Source organism: Metopolophium dirhodum, unplaced genomic scaffold, assembly GCF_019925205.1.
Source record: "Metopolophium dirhodum isolate CAU unplaced genomic scaffold, ASM1992520v1 scaffold1, whole genome shotgun sequence".
Classification (NCBI taxonomy): Eukaryota; Metazoa; Arthropoda; class Insecta; order Hemiptera; family Aphididae; genus Metopolophium; species Metopolophium dirhodum.
The window spans coordinates 1,615,032-1,635,030 of NW_026869896.1; the positions used below are offsets into that span (position 1 = coordinate 1,615,032).

The 19,999-nt window shown below is 27.8% G+C and overlaps 1 protein-coding gene and 1 long non-coding RNA gene across 2 annotated transcripts; both read right to left on the reverse strand.

Moving 5' to 3' along the window:
* Positions 1-6,957: 6,957 nt before the first annotated feature.
* Positions 6,958-9,448, reverse strand: LOC132953148 (zinc finger MYM-type protein 1-like). The gene is made up of 2 exons (XM_061025683.1): positions 7,139-9,448; positions 6,958-7,071 (listed from the first exon to the last, which is right to left on the reverse strand). The coding sequence occupies exons 1-2, from the start codon at positions 9,446-9,448 to the stop codon at positions 6,958-6,960; spliced, it is 2,424 nt and encodes an 807-aa protein (XP_060881666.1).
* Positions 9,449-16,942: 7,494 nt separating this feature from the next.
* LOC132953291 (uncharacterized) lies at positions 16,943-18,450 on the reverse strand. The gene is made up of 3 exons (XR_009665564.1): positions 18,269-18,450; positions 18,080-18,186; positions 16,943-17,337 (listed from the first exon to the last, which is right to left on the reverse strand). It is a non-coding gene; the product is annotated as an uncharacterized LOC132953291 (long non-coding RNA).
* Positions 18,451-19,999: the final 1,549 nt, after the last annotated feature.

Sequence of the window (19,999 nt, forward strand, 5' to 3'; positions counted from 1 at the left end):
ATAATAAGATGTAAGAAAATCGACGTACTAGTTATTTCTCTTTTCCTAAAGATCCAATCAGGTAAAAAATTCAATATAAATATATCAATATATAATATTTAATCTTATATAACAATCATTATAGATGTTCAATGTTTCCTAAATGATTTAAAGAATAGGCTCAAACCTCATGCTGAGCCAACATTATTTACTGGCACTTAGAATATAAATATCTAATCACATTTTTACTTCATAAAATATCAATACATACTATAATAATTATGCATGTACCTATTTCATCAGTTATAATTTTTTATAATTATATTTAGGTATGACATCTCAGGATAAAATTTTAATCTTGCCATTGACATCAGATGATGTGAGAAAAAAGAAGTACAAAATTATAACAAAATAAAATATTTTAAATGCATTTTAGAATACAAAAAAAAAAGCCGGTAAAAGAAAAAAAACTGAATTTTTATAATTTTTTAACTACAATGAATAATTTTCGAGATTTTGATAAATTCTGTCAAAAGTCGAACTTTAAATGCTTATATTTTTCAACTGTTATTGTCACAATATATCGGGAGTATTGTATTAATTTTCCAAGCTTTTTGACCCAACAAATACAGTTTTATCGATATTTATAGAAAAAAAAACTAAATAATTTAAATTTTGAAACTTTAAAATGTCAATAAACAGCTCAAAAAGAGTCAAATTATTTTCAAAGTTGTATGGAGTATAGAAAATGCTAATATAAACATTCAGTGAAATTTTCAAGTATCTACAGTAACTATGATACTTATTCTTGATAATACGCACATTTGTATATGAATTTTTATTATGTAATTTATATTTTTTTTTTGCATTTTTGGTAATTTTTAAAGAATTGTTCATGTTGTAGCTTTTATTCAAAATTATAAAAATTTTAATACAACTTATATAATACATATTAATAACTAAATAGAAATAAAAATATTTGATTAAAATAAGTTCGTAAAAAATTATAAAACAAAAATATTTTATTATTAAATAGTAATTTTTTCAAATTATATGTTTTAATTGCTCTGTGCCTCTGTATACTCAAATTTACTTACTATAGGTGCATGTGATAATTAACTTGCATAGGTACCTTTAGTAAGTTATAATAATAATAAATAGTAAAATATTTTTTTGTTAACCTTTTACTAACTCATTTTAATATAATAATTTAATATGCAAGTAATTTTAACCCTTAACTTGGTATTGTATCCTAGGAGATACACTCACTTTTATCATTTTTAAATACTTTAAATATTTATTTTTTCTATATACATTTTAACGTTTTTAATAATGCTACACTGTTTGATTACTATCATATTTTTATTTCCCGCTTAAATGTTATCATACTTTTTCTGTTAAGCATTACAAATCGAGTATTACCCTGTTATCAAATATACAAGAATTCCCAAATTTAAAATGGTCAAAAACCGTAATTTGTTAGAAAAATGCACGAAACAAGGGTGAAAAAACTATTAAAGGAAGTATTTATGTTATAATTACATATATTTATTTGATTATAATATTGTATAAATAGTTTTAAATGTCATTTGAATCTTATGTATCCTATAAGATACATTGCCACAACGCCTGTAAGTTTTATACATGTATCTCAGAAGACACATTGCCACAACGCCTATAAGTTTATACATGTATCTCAGAAGACACATTGCCACAACGCCTATACGTTTATACATGTATCTCAAAAGACATTTCCCTGGTATTTTTGTATTATTAATAGTCGATTTTCGGAATAAAGGAAGATAACCAATTCATAATATTAATTTTTTTTTTTTTATATTATTAAGCTATTATTATAAATTAATCGAAATGGGCTCCACGTGGAGCCTTATTGATTAATTTTATCACATTGGCCAATGAATAATAATATTATGTTTAGTTATATGTTGTTTTTCTTGGATAAACACGTATTGTTGAACCAATGTTATAGTTACTACAAAACTTTTATTTCTGTACTATTATTATATATATTATATATTACCGTCCTGTGCAATACAAATATGTACCGCACCGGACAGTCGCCCGCTTCCACTCGAGCTGCAATCAACGCGCTAATTCATATTATAAATTATTTTACAAATACGTCGTGTTTAGAAATGTTTTCTAGAACAAGAAAAATGATGGCTTTGGCCTTACCTCCGCTAGATAGTGGATCTAGTTCGGAGTCAGAGATAGATGAACAACATATACCAGAGATTGACAGGCTCTTGGCAGAATTTGAAGAAGAGAATGTAATGATGTAGGTTTCTTTTAATTACTGTATTTTATTATATTATAGAAAATAATATATAATCAAAATTATAATATATATTATATATTATTTATAGAAAATATATAAAATAAATAAATTATATTTATATTTTTATTAATATATTAAATAATATAGGATTGGAACGAAGAAGTGTTTGAAGAACTTGATGCTCAGATAGTACCAGAAGAAACTGAGATGTTAAGAGATGAAGCTGTTTCAGAAATAAGTATTCATTTACCATCTCCAAATCAAGTACCAAGTCCTGCAACACCTCTTCCAACAGCATCATTATCTGTAACACCCGTAAGTTCATCATCACGGCGTTCAGCTCGAGTTCATAAAAAAACAGTTATTGAGACTCCGGTCATCACTCCTGTTCACCATCCAAAAAAAAAAGTGCCGTTGAAACATATAGATTTCACTTGGAAATCAATAAAAAAATTTAATTTTGGTGTTGAGGTTCCAGTTGAACAAAACTATATTATTAACGATACTATTTTAACGCCCTTAGATTACTTTACGAAAATATTTTCTAATGAGGTAATCAAATTGTTAGTTGAACAGTCTAATTTGTTTTCAATCCAAAAATTTTCGAAACCTCTTTCTACAACTCCCGAAGAAATGAAAAATTTTTTAAGTATTAAATTATGGATGGGTATAGTTAAAATGCCGTCATATATTGATTATTGGGCACAAGGCACTAGATTTGGACCAATCGCAGATATTATGCCAATAAAAAAATATCAACATATATTGCGATGCTTACACTTAACAAATAACGAATATGATAACAACACCGATCGATTTTTTAAAGCAAGAGAATTCATTGAAAAAATTCGTATTAACTGTTTGAATATTTCTCAAGGAAACAAATTTTCAATAGATGAAATGATGGTGCCATACAAGGGAAAGAAGGCTGGTTCACGTAGGCAATATATGAAAAATAAACCAAAGAAGTGGGGCTTTAAACTATTTGTCCGTGCTGGAATCGATGGAATGGTGTATGATTTTTTCCCATACTCTGGCGAAAATACATTCCAGAATGTACAGTTCTCCGATTATGAAAATAGTTATTTCGGTTTAGGACCAAAAGTAGTTATTGCATTATGTAAAACTATCCCTAATAAACCACTCAGTACGGTTTTTTTTTGATAATTTTTTTACAACACCGGAGCTTATTCATTATTTAAGACATGAATATGGTATTCTTAGTCTTGGAACATTAAGAAAACAACATTTGCGTGGATGTGATATAGACGATTAGAAGTTAAGTAAAATGCCACGGGGTACCTTCTTTAGCAAGTGTGATAAAAAAAATAAAGTAATTATTGTTAAATGGTTGGACAATAAAATTGTTAGTTTGGCAAGCTCTTATACAGGTGAAGAACCCGTCCAAACAATTCAAAGATATTCAAAAACCGAAAAAAAAAAGTGCCTGTCCCTTATCCTAAAATAGTTGAGGAATATAATACCCATATGGGTGGCGTAGATCTTGCAGATATGTTTATAGCGCTTTACCGAACAAACATGAAGACACACAAATGGTATATGGCATTATTTTCGCAGATGTTAGATCTATCTGTAAATAATGCCTGGTTATTATATAGAAGAGATAGCAAAAGTGAAAAAAACACGATGAGGTTAAAAGAATTTAGAAAAGATATTGCTATTGCATTGGCTTGTAAAAATAAGCCAAGAGTTGGTCGTCCTTCTTCTTCGATAACAAAAGAAAAACAAAACGTAAAAAAAGTTCAAACACCGGTTGCACCAAGGCCTCCACAAGAAGTGATACAAGATAAAATAGACCATTGTCCAGCATTTACCACCAAAGGCAGATGTAGGTATTGCAAATCAGGCCAAACTTCTGTCATATGTCTTAAATGTAAAAACCGTCTTTGTTTTGTGGAAGGGAGAAATTGTTTCCAAAACGTTCACTATGCAAAATAATTGTACATATTTTTATCTATTGTTTTGTTTCAATTGAAACTCAGTATTAAATTAAATAATAACATTAAAGGAAGTTCCTATGCATTTATTTAAAAATAAATTGTTTATTCGTATTTTAAATGTGTTAATGTTATGGTTTTATTTTATATAATATTAAATATACTATTATGAATTAATGTTTTTATATTTCCTGAATTACTGGCAACGGCTAATATTATACACATGTTCTTGGTAATGTATCTCCCTAGATACAACTCTTATAATACGAGTTTATAGCAATGTATCTCATAAGATACACAGTACATATTATAAGGTTATGGCAATGTATCTCACCAGATACATAGTACATATTATGAGGTTATGGCAATGTATCTCACAGGATACATCTTATAACTTTAAAAGTTTAAGTCCTAAAATTTTTATTTTTATTTTTTTGAGTTCAGGGGCCTCAAAATATAAAGAATAACCAAACTTCATAATTTTCACACCAATAATGTACACTTGCCAAGTTAAGGGTTAAAATACAATTTTTTTAATTATGATAATGGTTAGTGCATAATTAATAATTATGTAACATAATATACAATATACCTTCCTAATAAATTATTTTTTCCTAGAACTATCATTTACCAATTTTACAGTGACTTATATTCAAAAACAGTTTTACTTGCCTAGTTTCAGTAGTAAGTTCTATATTATTCACATCATCTATCAAAACATTTTCGGATACTAGTAAATGTGTTTTTTTCTGTTACAATTAAAATAAAAGAATAATGAATAAGTAGTGAATAATCTTCAATTTTTTAGAATATTTATATTATTTTAATTTTTATATCTGTTTATATAATTACCTGATCATCGCAGCTTTGATCTATGTCACTTTTTTTCAATCTTGATTGTAAATTGTTCAATCGATGTTTTTTTAACCTAGGTGCACTTAACTTACACCTAGCTTTTCACCCAAAACGCCAGTCTTTACCCATTTTGTAAATTAATGAAAAAAAGCACAAACCACCGGAAACTCACAGACAACTTTACTGATCAGAGTGTAGTGTTCAAATAAAATGATTCAGAGGTAGTATTATCAGCAGTGGTGTATTGGAGGATATACGCGGGTATACGTCGTATACCCGGATCCCTATTTTTGGATTTATGCGTATACCTTTAAGAAAATTAGACATTAGTCTTTTATGGGTATACGGGGATGGGGACAGTTGGGTCCCCGTGATAAGAAATTATAGTTGATAACCTTAATCAAGAGTTTGAACCTAACCTCAAATAAAAAAATTACAAATTAATACCAACCATCAGGGATTACATACCAGGGCTATACCAGGGATTTAGCAGTGACACCAATACGAAATAAGTCACGTCAGTGATGCCATGCTAGCAGCACTCGTCGCTACGCTCCTCGGCGCCGTCGCTCCGCTCCGCTAATCGAAAATATCCCCCGACTTGCTGTGCAACACCACATCAAGTTGGTTACATGGTAACCACAGAGTAACCGCCGCATAACCACTCATACCATATTTGGACAAGTGCTTATCACTCAATTTTAATAATGCTGATAAAATTGGCTGTTATCAGGCGGGGACCCAACTGCCCGATGGCCGTGCCGTGTATGGTTAATCTAATAGTTAAAAATAGATCCATAGTCAAAAAATCGTGTACGATTATTGATAATATAAAACAATAAACATACGTAATTTCAAACTAAATGATAATGACAAATTGGAATAATAATAAAATAATTATTGTTGATTTATTGTGTTATTTACTTGTCATCCAATAACCAAATTATAAAATCGAACTATTAGTTTCTTATTATATTAATTCTATTAATTTTGTAAAATATTTTATATATAAATATATTATAATATTATATGATCGATAATGGATAATAAACGTACCGCTACTTCACAAAAAATCACTAATTATTTGTCTGTGCCGTCGACGAAAAAACATAAACCAACACCAACTGATGATGAAGTTGCAATAACTAATAATCTGTCAGAAAGTAAAAAAGTAAGTTATTAAATTGTTAATGCAACCTATTATAATTAATTTATTAATTTACATAACTGACAAGAATTACATTAAAACTGCCTTTTAAGATTTTTATTTAAACAGTACCTAATATAAGTTCTTTATTTCTGTGTGTAAAATTAGTTTAAATTTATTAATTGTTGTTTATTTTATTGGTCAGTGATAGTTTATTCTAGCAATGTTACTAATTACTAATAATTAGTAATATTTTAAGTTTATAATATCAAATATGAAACTATTTACTATTTTCTAAAATTTTTAAGGTAGGTATATCGTATATATAGGTATATTCAACTACTTTTAGGTGCGTATACCCATAAATTTATTTACCAATACACCACTGATTATCAGTGGCGTATTTTGTATGTTTTTTGGGGGGGAGTCCAGATAATATCGGTATATACCTACTTATTTGTTAATTGGTTGCAATATTTCTCTGTTTTACATTTACTACCACCAAGTTCATAATATACTCATCAAATATTGTAATGAAACATTTTTTATTTATTTAATTAAAAGTAGTAATTTTTATGTAATTTAAATCATACATGTATAAAATACCTACTGTAAACATAGTTTTAAAATTTAAAAATAAAAATAAAAGCAAATAATAATAATTTTTAAAATAGAAAATAGAAAATAATAAATACACTTAAAATTATTATACAAAGTAATTAAATAATAAATTCAAGACGCCTTTTTTTTAAGCTCAATTCCTTCAAAACATCATCAGTAGTAATTTGTTCATTTCTGTGAATCGATAACATAGCCAAACCATTTAATCTCTTCTATAATAAAATTTAAAATATATTAGTTTTAAATAAATAAAATAAACTATTAATAAATTATATTTACTTGAGATATCGTGTTTCGTAAGTAAGTCTTTATTCTTTTTAAATTTGAAAAGGTTCTCTCATTCGATGATGAAGAAACTGGTAATGTTGCAAATATTTGTAGCAATTTAAAAACATTTGGATATATTTCTTGATTGCATAGTATTATTGCTTCCATTGCGTTTTTTGGTAAATTACAAGTCTCAACATTTTTTAACCGTCTTTGCCATAGTTTATATTCTGATAATAAAATAGAATCTTGACATTCACTTAAATCAGTCGTGTAAGTTTTTGCCAACTTCAAAAATGTCGTTTCATTTTGTTCAACAGCTATTAACGATTTAAAATCTACAATTGTATTTTTGTGGTCGATAAATCTTGATTTTAGTTGTTCGATGAATGTATCTAAATAAGGTTTAAATACGCTTATTCGAAAATAGGTTTCTGGTGATTCAGTGACAATATTAACTCTATTTATTTGTCTGCCTGTTATTCTTGGCATAGATATATTTACATTAAATTTACTTGCTAAACCTTTTGAATCTTCAAAAATAGCATGAAATTCAATATCTACATTTGTTCGTAATGTCTGAAGTTCTTTTAAGGTATCTTCTGCAAGGCTCATAGCTTCTACTAAATCTATATTTATCCGTTGTAATTGTTTTGATAATGGCAGTCCAAGACCAAATCCTTTAGCTACAATATGTAAACAGATAATAAATTCACCTTGTAATATAGAAGAACGCAAATTACTCGCTTGTGTAGATGTGTCTGAATCCGCCCAATTAGAAATTAAGTCCAATGATTTAATAATACACTCAAAAAGTTCTAGAAGATCATTTACAGCATGATACCGTTCTATCCACCGAGTAGAGCATAGTCGTTTTAAAGATTTTTTTGTAATATTATACCTTTCAAATTTTTCAATTGCATTATTTAAAACATCTTTACGCTTTGGATATATAAAAAAATCTCTAGTTTTTGAAATTGTCCCTAAACAATTTCTTATTCCTTGTACTGAGCAGGAATTAGATACAGAAAGATTTAACACATGAGCTGCGCAATGAATGTACAAGGCAAGTGGATAACTTTTGCGAATTACCGCTTGAACTCCATCGAATGCACCAGACATTGTAGAGGCACCATTGTATCCTTGTCCCCTCATATATTTCAAATCAATTCCAAATGCATGTAAACTATTTAAAATTATGTTTGCTAAACCTATACCGGTCATGTCTCTTGTAGGGACAAATTGAAGAAAATCTTCATGAAGTACCTTAGTTTCAATATTTAAATATCTTACACATAATGAAATCCGTTCTATGCCAGAGATATCAGCTGTTTCATCGGCAAGAATAGTGAAACATTTTTGGGAATTTACTCGTGTGACAATTTTTTTTAAAATAATTTGATTGCAAGATTCTATTATATCGTTTTGAATTATAGGACTTATATACTTAATATTACCGGAAGATTCTAAAAATGATTTTAAGTTTGGATCTCCTTGTGCTCTATATCGAAGTATTTCTCGGAAGTTACCTTCATTTTTGTCAAGATCGACATCGTCAGCTTCTTCAATAATTATTTTCCCTGAATCTCTATGGCCTCTAAGAGAAATATTTTGTTTACCACATAATATAATTGTTTGAATTATTGGAATTATATTCTTTCGATTCTTTTCAATTTGATGTACTCTGCCTGTTTCTAATTTAGAAATTATAGATTGAGAAGGATTTTTTTGGACTTCAAGAAAATGATCAGCGCTACATACACAAGTTTTATGATATTCCCGATTTGAGTGTTCCTTGAAATCTTCTATTGCCTTTCTCCAGTTATTATATTTATTTTTTACTAAAGCACCTAATCCCTGAGAATTATGTCCATCAAACTTAGAGAAACTTACACATATTTTACAGTAAGCTCCGTTTTCTTTAGCTGAATATGCCAGCCAAGGAAATTTTAAAAGCCAGGAATATTGAAATTTTAAATGTTTTGTTTTATTTTGTACAATGTATGACTTTGATGGGAATTTGTAATCTATTTGTGGAACCCAAATTTGTGTCAATACAATAGCTATTTCTTTTTCGGTTAATGTTCGATTAATATAAAATCCAATATCATGACAATTATAATCAGTATCAATGGTTAATTGCGAGGTTGATTGGGAATCACAACTCAATGGGTTAATATTTGGAACAGTTAATGATTGTTCATTGGAATCCATTACTTTAGACGACTTTTTAAACTCGCTTGATACAGTAGACGGCGATAGTTCTCGTTTGGACTGTATCTTAAAGAAAGAAGTTATAGAATTTTGATTTTTTTGTGACATTTCAATTAATATTTAATTCAATCTCTTTACTTTATATCTGAAATAATTATAATACAAAAATTGTATTTTTTAGGTCATAATAGTCTTACAATTAAAAAAAATGCATAATGGATGATTATTCTAAGTCTAACGCTCATGTGAATAATATGTGATCCTAGTCTTAATACTTAAATAATAATAAAGCAACGAGAAAAAATGACTTAAAAATATTACGTTTCTATATATTTTAGATAAATAATATTATATAATATGCCTGCTATTATTAGTTTAAAAAATACTTAATTATAATGTTTTAATTTTAATGAATATTAATTTACGAATTACATGCACTTGTGAAAAATAAATATTATAAATAATATAGGTACTCACCAATGACAATAATATGATAATATTACTATTCACTGTATATTTTATCTGCTTTGTTTCTTCGACGACGACTAAATGAAAAATGATTCAAATTCAATTGATAAATAATAATATGAAAAAAAAAACATCATTGTAATTGTAATATATTAATATCTAAAATCTAAATATACACAAATTCCCGCTGGAAAAACAAGTAACACAGACACATGAAGGCACGGAGCCGCAAGATAAAAATATAAATTGCATGTATACTGTAGTAGGATAATAATAACATAATATTATTTAAACATATTAATATACATTAGTACCTATATAGTTATCATCATCGGTCACAATAATTTAATAATTATTACTATATATTTTGTTTGTTACATTCGATACCAGTGGTGCTATAAGAATAACAGTTTTATAAATAATTAAAAATATAATAGGATAATAGGTACATTATTTAAAACTAAATTTATTTTCTTTCCTAATTAGTTTAGGACTTTATATAATATTAAAATAGTTCAAAACGAACCACATATTTTTGTTTGTCAAATTCCCTTTAAAATTTATCAAAATTAAAGATTAATTTTTTTTTGGTTTGGGGGGTGTCCAGACACCGTGGACACCCCCCCAAAATACGCCACTGAGTTTTATATTATATGTTAGTTGTATTTAATTTTGGAAAAATATTATAATTATTATTGATTATTATTGTTGCCTATTAATTATTCTTGTATACCTATCCACTAATCCTTATCTGCTAATTGTTTCCGAGAATCGCTGTCACGTCGAGTCGGGCATTCGCGCCGGAAACTACTCTCACACGCGCACACGCACGCACACACGGAAAATACTAAATAGCTGGTTTAACATTTTTTATGGTTGAACCAACAATAATTTAGAGTTACATATGTGACAACATTAATTATTGTTGAATGTACTAAATGTATTTAGTTAAATTATTTTAGTTGGTTTAACCACACAATATTATACTATTTTTTAACAATACTATTTGATTAATTTAACTATAGGTACTGTAGGTACATGCATACTTAATAAATAAATGTCTAAATGTTAAGAGTTGATACAGTGGTTGGGTTAGTTAAATTATTTGTATGCTACACTAAATTTTTGTTTCCCAATTTGACTCACCTAATAATTGCAATAAATTATGTAATATGTACCTACTACATAGTAAAGAGCATAAAATCAAATCAATAAACAGATAATTAAAAGGTAAATAACAAATTGATATATACAGCTATTGCTTTTATTGTCTACATTTATTGAGCAATATTTATTGGGCTCGATTATGTGGTTAAATATTAAATATGAAATACCTATACTATGTAGTGGGTACATAATATATTACAGTTTTTAGGTGAGTCAAATTTGGTAATCATAAATTTAGTGTAGTATACAAAATAAACTGCAGCAGATTCTAAATATTGCAATATTAATACAATAGCAAAATAGAACTTAATGTATTTTATTAAAGTCTAACAATTAAATTGTATAAAGATATGTTCATATACTATTTGAAATAACTTATATAGGTTTGTTAAATTATGAGTATTATATGAAATAGGTAAACTGTTTAATAAATAATACTTATTTTTTTTGCAACGCACCTATATTATTTAACATGAGCTGGACTATATGGGATGGTTCTTTTATACTTGAATTAGACAATAGTAATATAATTAACCTACATGTATACTATGTAGGAAGTACTAAATATATTACAGTTTTTAGGGCGGTTGATTGTTTGAGGTAATGTAATTTATGATACAAAACTGCTGCAGATACTATATAGGTAATACAATAATTATAAACTAATAGATCTTCATGTATTTAATTAAATTCTGGCAGTTAAATTGTTTAATGATATAGCTATACTATTTGATATTACTTATGTAGGTAGGTTTAGTTATGAGTATTAAGTGTTCAATTAAACTATTTGATAAATAATTAGCTACATTTATTAAGCATTGTTTGATGGGTTCAATCATTAGCATAAAATAAAATTAATAAATAAAAAATATACACAGCTACTGCTTTTATTATCTAATAATAACTAACCTACATGTATACTATGTAGTGCCCACTTAATTCATTACAGATTTTAGGTGAGTCAAATTTGTTGTAGAATACAAATTATGATACAGATTTTAAATAATACAATATTAATAAAGAAAATAAAAATGTATGTATTTAATTAAAGTCTGGAAATTAAATTGTATGATAATATGACTATATGCTATTTGAAACAACTTATATAGGTAGGATTTATTATGAGTATTATATGAGATCAACTATTTAATACATAAAAAAACAATATCTCGACAATAGTAACATAACTAACGTACATGTATACTATGTTGTGCTTAATATACTACAGTTCAAGTGAGTTTATTGGTTGAGGTAATGATATATGACTATACTATATAGGTAGGGTTTGAGCCCATGTCAAACGATTATGTTGTTAAATATAAATATATAATATACTACGTAGTAGGTACTTAAAATATTACAGTTTTTAGCTGAATCAAATTTGGTGTAAAATACTAACGATGCTACAGAATTTAAATAATACAATATAAATAAACATACTAAAAATGTATGTATTTAATTAAGGTCTGGAAATTAAATTGTATGATTATATGACTATAAACTATATAGGTAGGTTTAATTAAGAGTATTATATGAAATAAACTATTTAATACATAATAAATTAATTACTTGAATAGACAATAGTAACATAACTAACGTATAGTATGTTGTGCTTAATATATTACAGTTCAAGTGAGTTAATTGGTTGAGGTAATGTATTATGATATGACTATACTATATGGGTAGGTTTTGAGCCCATGTCAAACGATTATGTGGTTAAATATTAAATATATAATAAAATATTTCAGTTTTTAGGTGAGTCAAATTATGTATATTAATAGACAAAATATAACTTATTATGTATTTAATTAAATTCTGGCAGTTAAATTGTATTATGATATGACTATACTATTAAACTATTTAATAATTAATATTTAATTAATACTATTTTATTATCTACACATTTATTGAGCCACCCACCTATATTATTTAACAAGGGCTGGATTATATGGTTCTTTACTTGAATAGACAATAGTACAATATAACTATATAGTACACAATTCAATTTATAGTATGTTGTGCTTAATATATTACAGTTCAACTGAGTTAATTGGTTGAGGTAATGTATTATGATATGACTATACTATATGGGTAGGTTTTGAGCCCATGTCAAACGATTATGTGGTTAAATATTAAATATATAATAAAATATTTCAGTTTTTAGGTGAGTCAAATTATGTATATTAATAGACAAAATATAACTTATTATGTATTTAATTAAATTCTGGCAGTTAAATTGTATTATGATATGACTATACTATTAAACTATTTAATAATTAATATTTAATTAATACTATTTTATTATCTACACATTTATTGAGCCACCCACCTATATTATTTAACAAGGGCTGGATTATATGGTTCTTTACTTGAATAGACTATAGTACACAATTCATTTACAGTTTTTAGGTGACTTGATTGGTTGAGGAAATTAAAAATTATAATGGTGCAGATACCATATAATACAATTTTAAAAAAACAAATAGATCTTCATATATTTTAGTAAAGTCTGATAGTTAAATTGTATAATGATATGCCTATAATGTTTGATATTGCTTATATAGGTACGTTTAGTATATATAGTTTTTAAATAAGTAATTGATAAACAACAATAATTACAGGCTTGAATATATGCGTCGGAGGGATAGATTTTTTTGCGAATTACGGTTTAAGAGTCATAGATTTGACATCAGTTTTCAACTCGATAGGTAGGTAAGTAGTTTTAGGCGTATGTGCGGATGACTTGCGGGTTGTGGGTTCGATGCCGGCCGCCGGGAATGTCGTTAATTTTCTGCGGCCGCGATAATCCGGATTTTTTTTCGATATTTATTTTTTACTTCCGCCTTATCATATTATTCGTAAATAACGAAAATGTTACGATTTTTTTCAAAATATAACACTCCGTACAGTCCCGTTGAAACCTTATTCGCGTTCCCTCCTAGATGTATAGGCCACTCGCGGCCGCACTTCGTTCGCGACTAGTCCCGGGGGCCGATTGACATCGCGGAGAGCTCCGCCGTCGTGTCGCTATTACTATCTTAAACAGGCTTGAATATATGCGCCCGAAATGTTTTGAATTTATTACTTTATATTGTGTTTTCGGTGACAGTAATGAACGCTGTTTAATTTGGTTTAATTTAAATTCGCGCGCATAATATCAGTTATCTATTATCCTCTTATTAAAATATAATTATTTAAATTATAATCTTATCCTCTTATCAATAATCAGCTATTATAATCTTATAATCAATTATCAATGGGTCGAGTCGAGTCTACATATCTATTATATTGTAGTGTCGGTCGTCGTGAGGTTTCTAATGTTGGTAGCTACCTACTAGGTGTGCCGGGGCACGGTGTACCGGCAGGACACTATATTTTTTACCTGATCAGAAGGTTTTAAAAGTATAGTCAACTCAAGTTGTTTTGGCGAAAATGAAATGATTTATTATAACACACAACAAAATAATTATTTCAGTACATAAAAAAAATGAATGAATTATAAATTATAAATATCGAAAATGTCGAACGATCGTCGGAACGGAGAGCTGTGACGTAGGGATACGCGAGTCGAGTAGCGTCGAGTCGAGAGCGAGAAAACAAGTGACAAGCGAGGCGAGTGAAAAACGAATTCGAGCCCGTAACGGCGAAAAAGTCGGCGTGCGAGGCGGGAGAAAGAGTTGCGGCAGCGCGTCGTAGCGCGGCCAAAGACAATACAAAAGAAAAGATATATAATTCAAAGTTAGGCACAAAAAGAAAACGGACGCGCTAGCGTAAGTGGTGATAACGCGTCGTAATCACCACAATATTATTAAAAGTAGGAACTAGATAAAAATAAAAATCAATAAATAATAATATATCAAATAAATATTTGATTTGTATAATCTTTATTTAAAATTATGGTCTTCATACCAACACTTTTTGTCAGAAGAATAAAGCAAACTAAGCGAATACAAATAAATAGATACCTACCTACCTTTACATAGGTACTAAACTGTTATTATCAACTAGGGGCTAGGACAGTTTTCCCGATTTTGATAACAGCGAGATATCATCAAAATCAAATTTCGGGAGATCGGTTATGCCAACCTTAGAAACATAAATTTCCCGTATTAAAATATTTTTAGTTTTACCTAACCAGCGTTTCCAACATAAAAATACAAAAATCTTAATTTAAAATAGCTAAAAACCTAACTACCACTTATCAATTATAACTACAGGTTATCAATATCCGAATTTAAAAAAAACAAATATTGGAGCTACCCATTACCCACCAAAGTTACACATTTAAACCTTGAATGCTCAAAAACTTAAAATAGTTTGTTCATGACACATCTAGTGAATCTTTGTAACACAGAATTCATAATAATTTTGATTATTCTTGATTAACTTTTGATAAAATAATACATGATTGAGTGACTTACATTTCCAATAATAATACGATGCGACATATGTTGAAGAATATTGGTGTATTGCTATTAATTTTATGTTCCACAACAGTTATTTGTTTTAAATGCAGTTTCAAAAACTTACATATGTCCATACATACATAAGCTCCTCAAACATTTCCTAAATTTAGTTTTAAGCTTATTCAATATTATCAAAGTAAGGCGTTAGCCACCCCAAATGCTATTTGCGCCCATGTATACATATTAGTATCAATTGTAAATTCATCATAATATATACACAGTATAAGACTTAAAAATTGCATTTACTCGTCTAAATTCTATATATATTTTATGTATAAGGTACATAGTTACATAAGATACAAACATAAGTAATGTGTAAATTATAAAACTAAGATTTTATATATGTACTAAAATAAATTATATAGCTGTAATTTAAAATATTAATATAATATTCGTCTAAGTTTATCAATAAATAGAAACAAAAAAAAATACATTCAAATATACATTAAATAGACAAATATAACTTGAGAAGTATGAAGTGAAGAATACACTGTTGAGTACTGTAGAGATGTGACAAGTTGTCTTTAATTAACTGATTCGTTTTTTTCAAATAAATGAACTGGTTCAGACAGTACAGTGAATCATTTGATCATAAGAATCATAATTTATTTGTTCGTGACCACCACTGACGAGTTTATTTAATTGAATCATTAGTCTAATGCGAGTTGTTTCTTATCATAATTATACAAAATTAATTAAATGAATACAAAATAATTTATTATAAGAATCTAAATAATAAATAGTATACAAGAAGTCACTATTTCTATTTTTTGGTTTTTATACATCAAATTTGACTTAAATAATATAAAATTAGTTTGTTGACACATTAAAAACACAGTAAATAAAAATCATCTACATCTTATATGGAGTTAAGTAAAAAGAAATAATAATTAATATTAGTCCCAATTATCTACACACCAAGTATCTATTTAGTTTAATTTTTTATTTATTTTAAACTAACAAACCATGTTTAGTAAACAAAGGTCAGGTATTTATCAATAGAGTAATATGGTTTGAAACTGGCTGGACAGTGATGTACTGATGTGATATGATATTTAATCTTTTAGTCGGGTAAATATTTAAACATAAATTCAATCAACCAACCAGGGAAATTTTATTTTAGCACATTGAAAATGAAAATTTATTTCTTAAATTACATTTTAACCGTTTCTTATTCTATTTTATTGTATCTTTTAATAAGAAAAATTTCAATCCCCTAAAGAAGAATTCAATTACAGTAAAAATATTAACTTCCAAAAATACAAAATTGTTTGTTTGTTTTTTCAATATTTTATTTGTAATATCTATTTATTAGATTTTGTAATTTGTAATTTAGTTTTATAATATAGGAATTTTTTGTATATCAAGAAATAGCGTTGATTTTTGTGAACGAGACATCTAGAACCTACATATATTCTATTATAATCTATTTTTCATTTTTTATATATATAATATATAATATTAGGGCCTTTTCCTTGAGTAGTTTAGGTAGGTGCAACGTTTTAATGTCATTAATTATTATTAAGGTGTTAATATTAATAAGGCAGAATTTAAATCCCTACTCATGGCACCCAATTTATTTAGTTGTGCCTTAACCACAGTGGCACAGTATGGCACTTGTCACGGATTACAGAATAACATAATATTATTATATATAAATAAATACACCGGCATATATCCGGAAACGGTATTTACAACTCTATGTGGTATAGCTTAATGACATTCTTTCAAGGGTGAACACAGAAGTTGAAGCTAGATGCCTATTTTGGTCATTACTCGTAAACCGCCATGTGGAACTGTTAGTGGAAACAGTTTTTTCAGAAGAAGTTTTTCCAAACAGAATAATCTCCTACATGGCTTGGGTACATGCATACACCAGTTACTGTATCTTGCTTACTAAAATTGGAAAAAAAAACAACTATATTAATTAAATTATTTTGAAAATAGTATTCATTTAATGGCTCAATATCATATAAAAAATCAATGAAGGTAAAATAGTAACCAATCAACATTATTCATAGTCCCAACACATAGTGTATCCCAATATATAATATAGCCAACATCTTTGTGTTATAGTTGTGAACCTATAGTGTATACTTGTATTATTTATTATTATCTATGCCTTATGGAGAAAAATAAAAAATAACAATATAGGTAAACATGTAAACTTTTTAATATTATGAATAATTAGTAACTCCATCATCATTAACCATTACTATAAAATTTAACACTAAGGACCATAGTCAATGCTTAAGTAAATGTTGGTAATTTAAAAACTAAAAAAGTTGTGATATAAAAAAAAAGGTTAGGTTAGTAGCTATAGTAACTAAAAGCAATGCTTGATGCAGGTCTCGACGATCCTTAGTTTAAGTAACACTATTTCTTTTCTTAGGCTAAAGTCTCGTGTATAAATCTTGTTTGAGTCATAAGTAGGTACAGCTTAAGCAATACTTATTTTTAAGCATCAGCTATGATAATGGCCCTAAACATTTACAAAATATCAGATATTAAATCCACATCTGACTGCAACTTTGTAAGATAAATAATTATCATTTTAATGTATCTGTTAAGTTGTTTCAGATGTATCACCACCAATAAGTAATACATTATAGGAATTTTAATACTATACAGAACATACATGATTTGAGTTATGAAGGTTTGAATGTGATTGTTGTAACTTGTAAATGGCATATTAAGTTTAACTTGGATTTGCGATGATTTTAATTCTTTGTAGATACATTTGACCTAGAAATAATACACTGTCGTATAACATAAAATTTAAAGAATAGGCAAGCAGATTAGTAGCCAAAATGTATGTATGACTTACGAAAATTTAAGGTGAACTGTTTAAATTTGTAATTTGTAACTGCACAGTGCACACGATAGTGAATAATAAACATATTGTATAAAAGGTAAAAAAATGTAAAAAAAATGTAAAAAAATTAAATAATTAATAAATTAAATAAAAATTAACAAAATATTAACGAATAATTATTATTTACATTTGAATTGAACATAACCTCAATTATTGTTTGCTGGCATTTGAAGTGGTAACCATCTACAACCTGGACAATGGTTACACATGTTAATAATTCATTATCATAATTTAAAATCTATGATTATTTGATAAAGCAAATTTAGTATGGTTTTTTGGTTTTTTTTATGGTTTTTGTAAGCTCTCTATTTAACAACTGGAAAATTCGTTACACCAACCATTTAAATGGAATCCCCATAATATTCTCCATCGACAAACTTTAGATTTCACCATTTCTCGTTCTCCTATGTGGGATTAATCTCATCCACAAACAGACGACCACAATAGTTCTGAATAGAGTACATACCTAATGGCTAATATTATATTATATATCTGTCATTTACTAATTCACAATACGTTTATACCTATTGTCCAGCGTTAGTAAATTTCAGGACATGTCATATTAAAGTATTATAATTTATGACAAAATACATTTAGTTATAATCATTTTCGAGACGTATAATACGTCATAAACTTTGATGATTGAGTTCATCAATTATATAAACAATTGTTCATGTTTAACACTAAATAGATTTATTATCGATGTGATTATATGAATAGGTAACTACTTCTAGGAAAACTACTGACATAGAAAGTTGTATGTTACTGGCGTAATTACCAAATGCGAACTAACATATAAATATGTTATAGTTTTTAAAGTTCAATAAATCTATAAGTTGTAGCTGATGACGTTTTCATAAGCTAATATTATACTTTTAAGTTCCCAAACGTTTCGGTTTAGGCCCTTCTAAAACGTAATCCCGGAGTCCCCCCCCCTAGTTGTATTTTGGAAAAGATTTAGTTTTTGTACGACGTTTCTGAAACTCGAGATTTGTATAGTTTGGAGGTCGGTGATCAAATTCGGTATCAGGTGTCGAGACCATAAGAGCCGTTTTTCTCCGTCTTTTGGGGCTTCGGAAATTTAAAATTTGCGTTTTTCGGGGTTTCCGGTACGGACACTTAGATTTTGGGAGCGGTGAGCCTTTTTTTGTAGTCGGACGTTATAGAAGACTTTGCGCCGTATCGATGGATACCAAGATCGAGGTTATCCCACTTTTGGTTCGGGAGTTATGATTTTTCAAGTGTTTTTTGTACTTAAAAAATTACGTAGTTACGTGTATTTTGGATTTTAGGTTTTCGTTTGATCAGTACGAAACTCAAGATTCCTGTCTTTTGGTGTACGAGGATTTAAAAAGGCTCTATGGTTGAAGTACGTGCGACCATTATTTCGCCCGTAATCGGAGAAGCAAAAAGTTGATAAACGCAATATGTGATTATTCGTATAACCAGACGTTTCCTTATGGTATACGTATGTATGACGTTTTAAGTAATAATTGTTTTGAACTTTTTTTTCACATTTATTCTAGTAGGCAAATATTTATTAATGTAAATCGATAGGCATAAAAGAATAAAATATTAAAACCTATAAAATAATAGGTCAATTAACTCTAATATAATATTTGAGGTAACAAGTAACAACACAAAATTAGATGTACATTTTCAAAAATTAGCTCCTTTAATATG